This window comes from Myxine glutinosa, chromosome 14, assembly GCF_964187855.1.
Source record: "Myxine glutinosa chromosome 14, kmMyxGlut1.1, whole genome shotgun sequence".
Taxonomy (NCBI): domain Eukaryota; kingdom Metazoa; phylum Chordata; class Myxini; order Myxiniformes; family Myxinidae; genus Myxine; species Myxine glutinosa.
The window spans coordinates 66,751,700-66,762,368 of NC_136274.1; the positions used below are offsets into that span (position 1 = coordinate 66,751,700).

Genomic DNA, 10,669 nt, shown 5'->3' on the forward strand with positions numbered 1-10,669 from the left:
TCTTGGGTATGACGTGACAAGCTTTGCACACCTGGATTTGGGGATTTTCTGCCATTCTTCTCTGCAGATCCTCTCAAGCTCTGTCAGGTTGGATGCAGACCGTTGGTGGACAGCCATTTTCAGGTCTCTCCAGAGATGTTCGATTGGGTTCAAGTCAGGGCTCTGGCTGGGCCACTCAAGGACCTTCACAGAGTTGTCCCGAAGCCACTCCTGTGTTGTCTTGGCTGTGTGCTTTGGGTCATTGTCCTTTTGGAAGGTGAACCTTCGGCCCAGTCTGAGGTCCTGAGCGCTCTGTTTCAGGTTTTCATTAAGGATATCTCTGTACTTTGCTCCATTCATTGTTCCCTCAAATCTGACCAGTCCCCCAGTCCCTGCTGCTGAAAAACACCCCCACAGCATGATGCTGCCACCACCATGCTTCACCGTTGGGATGGTATTGGGCAGGTGATCAGCAGTGCCTGGTTTCCTCCAGACATGATGCTTAGAATTGAGGCCAAACAGTTCAATCTTGTGTTCATCAGACCACAGAATCTTGTTTCCCACAGTCTGAGAGTCCTAATTAGGTGCTTTTTTTGCAAACTCCAAGCGGGCTTTCATGTGTCTTTCACTGAGGAGAGGCTTCCGTATGACCACTCTGCCATAAAACCCAAATAGGTGAAGTGTTGCAGTGATCGTTGTCCTTCTGGAAGTTTCTCCCATCTCCACACAGGATCTCTGGAGCTCAGCCAGAGTGACCATCAGGTTCTTGGTCACCTCTCTTACCAAGGTCCTTCTCCCCCAATTGCTCAGTTTGGCCAGGCGGCCAGCTCTCGGAAGAGTCCTGGTTGTTCCAAACTTCTTCCATTTAAGAATTATGGAGGCAACTGTGCTCTTGGGAACCTTGAATGCAGCAGATATTTTTTTGTAGGCTTCCCCAAATCTGTGCCTCGACACAATCCTGTCTCTGAGCTCTGCAGGCAGTTCCTTCGACCTCATGGCTTGGTTTTTGCTCTGATATGCATTGTCAGCTGTGAGACCTTATATAGGCAGGTGTGTGCCTTTCCAAATCATGTCCAATCAATTGAATTTACCACAGGTGGACTCCAATCAAGGTGTAGAAACATCTCAAAGATGATCAAGAGAAATGGGAGGCACCTGAGCTAAATTTCAAGTGTCATAGCAGAGGGTCTGAATACTTATGTCAATGTGATATTTCAGTTTTTTCTTTTTAATAAATTTGCAAAACTTTCTAAAATCCTGTTTTCTCTTTGTCATTATGGGTATTGAGTGTAGATTGATGAGGGAAAAAATGAATTTAAACGATTTCAGCATAAGGCTGCAACATAACAAAATGTGAAAAAAGTGAAGGGGGTCTGAATACTTTCTGAATGCGCTGTATATATATATATATATATATATATATATATATATATATAGATATATATATATATATATATATATATATATATATATATATATAATAAAGCTCTGTGACCTGGACGAATGCTGTGATGACACCATCATAACTGCAGCCCCAAAATGGCCTCTTGCAGTGCAAGGTTGCCAAGATCAAATGCCATCACATTTTATATCGGCACTGGCATTTCACTCTGGACTTTGGGAATCTTGTGCCCAAATGTGGAAATTAATAATGCATCGTCAGGCACAACCCATATAGCCCTGGAAACAGGTTTTCAGGTTAGAAGTTCGGAATCAATATTGTGCCCTGAACAAAATAGGCGTTTCGACTTCGTTGGAGGAGACTTGGTTTCTTTCGCCTTTTGTTCCAGCTTATCACGCGTCCTCATTAGTGCCATGTTTTCTCCTAAAAGATGTGCTGAGAGTTGCATAAGAGCTTGTGTGTTGGTTCAGGTTATTTTCTTGCAGAATCTGCTGCATGAGATTCCCTGCTATTCCATCAGGCTCAAGGCCTCATTGAACTTGCAAGTCTTCGTTGAGGGATGCCATTGAGTTTATGTCGGTGTTACTGCTAAATTAAGTCCATTGCCGAGCTGTTGTTGTGGAACATCGGCTTTAATTGTGGTCACACCAAGCGTTGGTAGTATAATTGAGTCTTTTTGCATGATGAGACAAGGCTGTGTTCTGTGGTGTGGTCACCACTACAAATGTGGTGCAGGACTGACTGTCTCATCAGGCGCACAGGACTTCTGATGCCAATGCTTGCTATGTAAGCATCGAGAGAACCATCGATACTCATTATAAACCATGTGAGCTCTTTCAAATATTGTCCCTTTGTTTTAATGAACACACGCACGAGCTGGTGGAACACAAGTCATATAATTACCCCGCACACACGAAGCAAAAAGCGGGGTTAGGCAATCGGTTCGTATCTGTTTGTCCATCCGTCCCTCTGTCTGTCTTATCAGTTTATGATCATCACTTTGCTCGGGAAACAACTTATTTAAATTGAATTTCATATGTTAAACACGAATCAGAACATGAATAGGAAGACGATGGGTATGCGGGTGCCTTCTGATACCTCAGGGAGATGTATGCCCCTGCCTTGCAACGACCCCAGGTCACCTGTGGGTAAGGTGCAGTACCTGTCAGCCCCCCTTACCAGGGTAACAGTCCGCAGCCATGCGGTTTATATGGCAGATGGCTCTGCACATCTGGTGGATGAGAGTCCAGTCGACTCCAACAGCACGGGCGGAAGAGGGTGAATTCCCCAACCAAAGCCCAGCAGAGGGACGGAGAGGAGTGGCGACCCCCCCCCCCCCCGTCTATACCACACTATGATGGCAAACACGCCATCCTTGCCCGAGGAGACTCTACATCATCCGGAAGTGTCTCGTTTCACCGTACCTCAGCTCTGAATTTGGCCCGATCGTGTGTGCGCAGAGAAGACTGAGATAACATTTTTACTCTGTCTGTCTTACTGGCAAACAAAATTGAAAATCATTCCAAAGAGGAAACTTCGTTTTTAGGGACATCAGAAATGACACAAACGACAGGCACAAATAACTAATGTAACATGTTCGATAAGGTGATGTAACAGACACTGGGTCAAACGGCAGTAAAACCTGGAATTAATTTATTTATATGCCTTGAAACCTCTTTAAACCATTATCTAAATTCAAATAATATATTTTAATATTGCAGAATTTATTCACCTTCATAATACTTCCAGGAACCATGCGATATATCGATATCTAGCATGAGAGGGTGAAGAAGATGCCGCCATGATGGCAATAAATCCTCCATCTCCAAATTTCGCACTCAACATCGTCGCATTGCAGTGTATGAGGGTGGATGGTGTATACGACTGCTTCAGTCGGGCCTAGCGCTATACTTCTGTATTTTTTAAACAATATTTTATACCATTATTTAGTTAAATTGAAGTACAGGAGGACCTTTCCGTTCGTGGGTTTCCCCTTCATGGATTCGCTCCATCGCGATTAATTTATTGAGGCAAGGTTTTCGGATTGCGGTCAATGCGCTTGAATAATCGTGCGTTGGTGAACTATTTTCCAAATATTCAACCAATTAACATGGTCCACAACATATTAGCCCCCTCAAACCCCGCAACATCATCATCACCATCATCTCCATCTCCGTCAACTCATCTTTATCGTCATCATCAACATCGCCATTATTGGAGCAAGTTTATCATCTTACTATAATTCACTAAATGTCCGTCCGTCTGTCCAACTGTCTGTCTGTCTGTCCGTTCGAAGGTACCGCAAAATCGGCTGAACCGATCGCAACGATATTTTGGGTGGGTAATCCTGGGATCTCCAGGAGTAAAATAGGCTATTTAGTTTTCCCAATTTCAGCTTTGGTCTCCAGCATTCTCAGGTTTGGACTCCCGCATAACATTCGCGTTTGCATAACGTTCATTGTGACGATGTTTCCATTGTGACGATGTTGTTTTCCCGGGTGCCGCACAAACGGCTGCACCGACCACTGCATGGCTGCACCAATCAGACTCGGTGACCTCGGACAAAGACCTTTTATAAGGACACGGGTTGAATCCCTGCTTGAGAGAATTCCAACCCCCTCCCCGCCATCACGGCCGTCTCTCCAACTCACAATCCCATGAGATATGCGGAAAGGACGACCCAAAACCAATATAAACATCATTAAAAGTCTCCATCACTGTCTCCATCGATCTTGCCAAGGCCGTAACACCTATCGGCTCAAAATCCTTTTAACTGTTGATTTGGTAGTTTTTACAATGAAGGAAACACGTATCGGGAGTACATACGACATCGGGAGTACTAACTGCATGTGTCTTCAGTATCAAGCTTAAATCTCTCATGGCGGATCTGAAGAGCGGAATGCTTGGAGAAGTGGTGGGCTACTTCGGCATAGAGGATCAGAAACGTGGATTCCCACACTGCCACATCCTGCTGATACTTGCTCCCGCATGACGTTATTTTCCCGGGTGCCGCACAAACGGCTGCACCGATCGAGATTTAACGGATGTTTATATAAATCGTTTAAAAGAAAAAAAAAAAGCCTTCAATTTCTGATATTTAGCCTTTTCATTTGGGCCTCCCAATTGAAGCCCCGCCCATAGGGTGGGTACCGTTGCTAGTTATTATAATTATTATTATTATTATTATTATTAAAGGTAAGTTTCATGATCTTAATAACTCAAGAAAAAAACTTTATTTAATGTTCTTCATACAGAAATATAGGGCCACTGCACCTGTATATTATCTGGGCCCTGGCCCAATGTTGTTATTCAAATTTGGGAACAGTTTGACTAGTGGTTCTGGAGAAGAAGATTTTGAAGGAATTTACATGATTTTCCCCAAAATTGACTAATTCCTCCATTTTGACACACTTCCAGTCACGTGATCGGCATGACCTCCACAATTTAACATCCTTACCCTGGCCTAATGTTGTAACCCAAATTTGGGAGCAGTTTGACTGGTGAGTCTCGAGAAGAAGATTTTTGAAGGAATTTACTACGTCTGCTATTTTGACACACTTCCGGTCATGTGACCGGAACGAGCTTTGCAACCCCCGTTGCCTGTCAGGTGTGGAACCTTGCTGCCAAATTTAATGTGGATCGGCCCAGCGATTTTTGCCGGAAAAGTCAAAATATGAGACAGACGGACAGACGGATAGACGGTGTACGATGACAACACCTTATCTGTAATTCAACTTCCAGACGAGCTAAAAATAAAGTTTATTTTATGTTCTTAATACAGGAAGATAAGCTTTATTTTATGTTCTTGATAACTTTTATTAATGAAAATAAATAGTGCAAAAACAATACACAAATCTGTTAATTATGGGTACAGTTTGGACAAATTTTAAAGTTGAAGTCTCCAAAACTATTTTCGTCCATTACCCCATTAGTTTGCGGGTTTGGGGTTCACGGAGATTTTCAAGAATGTGAACCGCAAGGCCCTCCTGTATATACAGTACTTGAACTCTGTGTGAGGTATCATGTTCTATGAACTCTTTAGTCATAACCAACACACAAGTAAACACATTTTAATAATGGAGAAAGGGATATTGAGCGAAGGTGTGAATGAGCCATTAAGCTGAAGCAAGACAAATAATATTATAGTTGATGGTAAATAATGAAATCACCGAAAGGTGCAGTATAAATGTAGGTACTAGATGGTAGGCTTGTGGTATAAAATGAAAGTTATTGGCAAATGACACATGTGTTCACAAAAATTGTAAGCATCTTTCCTAAAGATGCAATAACCAACAAATTTCCCATTACGCATTGCACAATTTGGCAACAACGAAAGTCTGTTCAACAAAGTAAAGTAAGGTGAGACAGCATGCCCTGGTCATGAAAGAGGGGAAAGTATGTCCCCCGGGGAGAAATGTGTCCTCTTCGATCCTTTTTTTCCAGTATATTGCACAATTTTCCATTTTAATTACCTGCTACACCATCACTCAGAGAGCCTCTCCTGTGTAGTTCAGGATACTCCACATATAACCTCCATTACTCCACTTAATGCCTGTGTGTGATGAGCCCTAACTCCATGGTTCCCCAAGTTCCATCCATCCTGTCCCAAGCACTGATCAACGATGCAAATGCCGATAATCAATGACAAATAAACCCCCTCACCAGGTTGATCTCTAAGTTTAGCGAGGCAAACGTTGCATCTCTGAAGCCACCTGTGAACCCAGGAGCAGGTAACCCAATATTATGCTTTGTCTGCAGCAATCTCTATCCACTGCCACACCACCCTGGAGGCTCTTGTATATTTTATTCTGAGGTCACTAAGTATATCCCACTTCATGTGGCTTCATACTCCTATTGCCAAATATAAATATCTTCTGCAATGTTGAACTTTGAGAGCAAATTTGATAATAACCACAACAATATATGCAGTTGTCTATGGCTTCGCAGGCTTGCAAGGTGAGCATGGCTCCGTGCATGACTCTCATTGTACACCTGCTGTGTGCTTTAGGAAAGGAAATCCCTCGGACTAAACAAATAATTTGGTCATCTCGATGTTCAATATCTGAATTCCGTTTCGTTCCGGATGGAAGTCTTTGTCTCCACTTTCCTGATGTCGGGGTGAAAGTGGACTCACAGCACCTCAATTTCTTATGATTGGAGCGATCTGTCAGGCTCCACAAACTGGCTCAATCACGTAAACATTTGCCATTACCTTAACCACCTGGCGCACATGCTGATTGCATCAATCTTGCATTTTGTTCCAGCCTTGAGTCTTCTATCGCAGGCTTGTTTCCCTTCAGGACACACAGATCTGCCTGCAACCCTCTTCTGGTTAAACTGCCAAAATCAAGAATCTCTGCTCACCTTCACTCCTTCATTCCTCTTTTCTCCCGCCTCTGGAACAAACTCCCAGACTCTCTTCAATCCCACTCCTCCCTCCAGGTCTTTAAAACAGCTGTTCCCCACCATCTCTTATCTTCCCTCATCCAAAACCTTGATCTAATCCCCCCCCGATCCACTTTTTTGAAATTCCAACTTCTTTCTTGGAAGTTCTAGCAGTGTCCATGTGGTTTTTACCTCTCCCACCCTCCATCCCCGTTCCCAAGCCTCCTCCCCCCAAGCCCTCTCCCTCCCACAGATCTCCCGATGTCCCTGCTCTCAAATGTTGTACTTGTGTAATTTCCTCTCTCTCTCTCTCCCCATCTTGTCTCCCGCTCCCTTTATCTTATGTTTTATGTGTCAGTTTGTTTTTTTGTGATTAATGTTCGCTCTTACACGAGCCTCGGTCTTGTATACAAAAACAAACAAACCCACCGGCCTTCTCAGAGGCCTCTGCTTCAGCATCTCAACTTGTGTACAGATCCTTTATCACATCTTCGCTTCCTTGTTTTGGGGCGTCCCTCAAACTCTCTTGATGCAACTGCAGCCAATCATTGATGTCAATCGCACATTGGTTATCCAACAAAACATCTAAGGGTTTCGGCCGAGAATATAAATTTAGGGAGAGTATGCAGTAGAATTTGTTTGATGTGACATTGCATACATACTCCTGTAGGAAGTAATTTGGAAGTAATTCTACTGATTTTATTGTTGTATGCATTGCTGATTGTTGTGTCATGTCTGAGGATACTGCGGTGCCACAGGATGCAGTGCTCCCATGGATTGTGCGGTGCAGGAAACCAGCACACCATGACCTTATGTTGTTGAGAAACACCATGGATTTGGGTTTTCATTGCTCAAGTAGAAAAAAAATAGGTTAATTCAGCTATTTAAAATAAAAATAATTAAATAAAATAGTTAAATAATTAAATAAAAGGAAAAATTAAAAATAATTAAAATAATTAAATAATTCAAATTAAAATCATTAAATTAATTAAAATAATAATAAATAATTAAATAAAAGGCTATTAAAAAATAGAAGTTAATTAATTCAATTTGAGACAAGGAGCTCACAAGTTGGAATTATAAATTCAGCGGATTGGGAAACGCATTCTCCAAAAACTGCTCAGACATCATCAGGTGAAGAAAGTTTCTCTCGACAGGCCGTGATATTCCTTTCAAGGCTCTTTAACAGGTGATCCCGTGGATTGAGATTGATGGACTGCAATGGCTAGGCAGGTGTATCGATCTCACGTATGACTGACCAGCTGCCTTCTTTGAATTCTTCTCAGACTGCATTTGTCTTTCTCCATTACCCTGGACGAGCCACAAGGTATAACCCTCAGATTTATTCCGTTAGGATAAGTAAAAACGGGAACAATTAATGGACGAATCAATGGATTGACGTTTGATTCGGATATAAAATTATAGCTTGTGCTAACATTGGGCCACCAGGACACTTCCCTGATGTTTTTTGCTCAATTTGAACGTCAATGGAGACAAACAATGAAGGAAGGGGTTCAAAATGCTGAAATAAACATTTGGGGGTGAAATTATCAATAGGAGAGAGCAATCGTATAACATTCCTCCTCACGTTTGATGTTCAGGGGTAATCGATATAAATATCTTCTTCTGCATAAATAATAATATGCTGTTTTTTTTTTTTTTTTTTTTTTTTTTTTTTTTTTGTATACTGAATCGAGGCTCGTGAAAGAGCTAACATTTATTTCACAAACAAATCAACCAGACAAACAAAATATACAAAAAGAGGGAGCGGAAGATAAGATGGGGAGAGAAGTGGAAGCACACAACCACAACATTTGAGAGCAGGGAGAAGTGTGGGAGGGAGAGGACTTGGGGGCAGGAGGCGTGGGAAGGGGAGGGGGGGGGGGGGGAGAGGTATAAAACACAAGGGGACCGAAATTAGCGGGGGTAGAAAAGATCAAGATTTTGGATGGGGGAGGATAAGAGATGGTGGTGAACAGCTGTTTTAAAGACCTGGAGGGTGGAGTGGGATTGAAGAGAGTGAGGGAGTTTGTTCAAGAGGCGGGAGAAAAGAGGAATGAAGGAGTGAAGGTGAGCAGAAAGTCTTGATTTTGGCAGTTTAACCATAAGAGGGTTGCAGGCAGATCTTGTGCGACCTGTAGGAATATTTGGGGGGCAGAGCCCAGAGAGGGCTGGGGGGGCAAGGCCAGAGAGGAGTCGGTAGAAGACGGAAAGACCACCAACCTGCCTGCGGTGAGTGAGTGAAAGGCCCTTGGAGTTAGCTTCATCGCGGGAGATTCCAATGATTCTGAACGCTTTGGTTTCAACAGCGTGAAGACGGGCTAGGTGTGAGGCAGGAGCACCAGACCAGAGGGGAGAGCAGTATTCCATAGAGCTGCGGATGAAAGCCTTGTATGTGGTGAGGAGCTCAGGTGTGCCAAGGAAGGACTTCGCACGATGGAGGATGCCCAGTCGGCGACTGGCTTTGGAGGCCAGATTTGAAATGTGGTTTTCCCAGGAAAGATCATGGCAGATCGTGAGACCCAAAAGCTTGAGTGACAGAACTTCTTGGAGAGGATTATTCAGAAAGTGGATGTGAGGGTTTTCCAGTCGGTCTTTTCGGAGAGACATCGTAAGAGTGTGAGATTTATCAGGAAGCTTATTCGGCTTCCTGCGAGGTTCCTATTGGAAGCCTATTGTTCTTGTGAGGATTATTATTCTTACACATTTTGTGGAGACGATTTCGAGAAAAACGTTGTAGTTAGCTCTACAAAACTTTAACTCATTATCTTACTATAATTCACCAAATGTTTGTCTGTCTGTCTGTCTGTCTGTTCCCAGGTACCGCAAAAACTGCTGTTGCGCGCGCGCTTTTTATAGCGCCTCCAGCGATCAAGCCGCCGGCCTTTAGGACACGCCCCTCGGTGTGCTCACCTCGGCCCTGGTTGGTCGCGCGACCCTCTGGCTCCGCCCTTGATGACGACGGGCGGGCACGCCCGTCTTCCCCGACCCGAGCACATGTTCAATGGTGGTTTTGGAGGGGATGTAATTGGCAATCGAGGCTTGGCAATGATGAAAGGGGGGTGTGAAAGGAATCTACTCTATTTCACTTGGTGCAATGGAGTGTCATCTTAATGGGAGCCAAGGCCTTACCCTAATACACATAATAAAGATATAACTATCAACCCTCTTACTCTCCCTTCCCCACATCTCCCTGCTCTCGGATGTTGTGTTTGTGTGCTTCCCCTTTTCTCCCCATCCTGTCTTCCGCTCCCTCTTTTTGTGTATTTTGTTTGTCTGGTCGATTTGTTTGTGAAGTAAATGTTAGCTCTTTCACGAGCCTCGATTCAGTATACAAAAAAAAAAACAAAAAAAAAAAAACGATCGAAACGAAATTTTTGGTGGTTAATCCTGGGACCCCCTGGAGTAAAATAGGGTATATTGGTTCACGATTTATCAAACAGAGTGACCACTATATTCGTCATGGGTGTGTGTGTGTCTGTCTGTCTCTGTCCGCAGCATAACTACCCGATGATATCATCCAATCTTGATGAAACTTGGGTGGGAGGTTGATATCATGATCTAGTTGTGTCCTGCCTAGAGTGGGCGTATTGCGCCCATTGTGGGCAGAGCCATGCCCGAAAAGATGTCTTTTTAGGGGGTAATCGAGTTCAAGCTACATCTTCTCCGAGGGAGTTGGTGGAATCTGACAGGGGTTTCGGTATTTGGTTTCGGCCAATGTCATGTGTCTAGCCCCACGGAGCTCGATTTTTCATTTTCGCCCCAAGGTCAAGGTCACAGGGTCATGCAATTTAGAAAAGTTGAATTTTGATGGTTTTATTACATTGTTCGCTTCCTGATAGGGTGAAATGTCGTACATGATCTTATATTATCACATACATCATGAAATACAAGTTTTCCAAC

At 43.4% G+C, this 10,669-nt stretch overlaps 1 protein-coding gene across 1 annotated transcript in view; it reads left to right on the plus strand.

Moving 5' to 3' along the window:
- Positions 1-10,106, plus strand: part of LOC137439875 (transmembrane protein 132D-like) — a 60,224-nt gene extending 50,118 nt beyond the window's left edge. Inside the window, exon 3 of the mRNA XM_068136073.2 lies at positions 9,587-10,106. Coding sequence (XP_067992174.2) covers positions 9,587-9,656 — 70 coding nt within the window. The 3' untranslated portion in view covers positions 9,657-10,106. The remainder of the gene's footprint in view (positions 1-9,586) is intronic.
- The last annotated feature ends 563 nt before the right edge of the window (positions 10,107-10,669 follow it).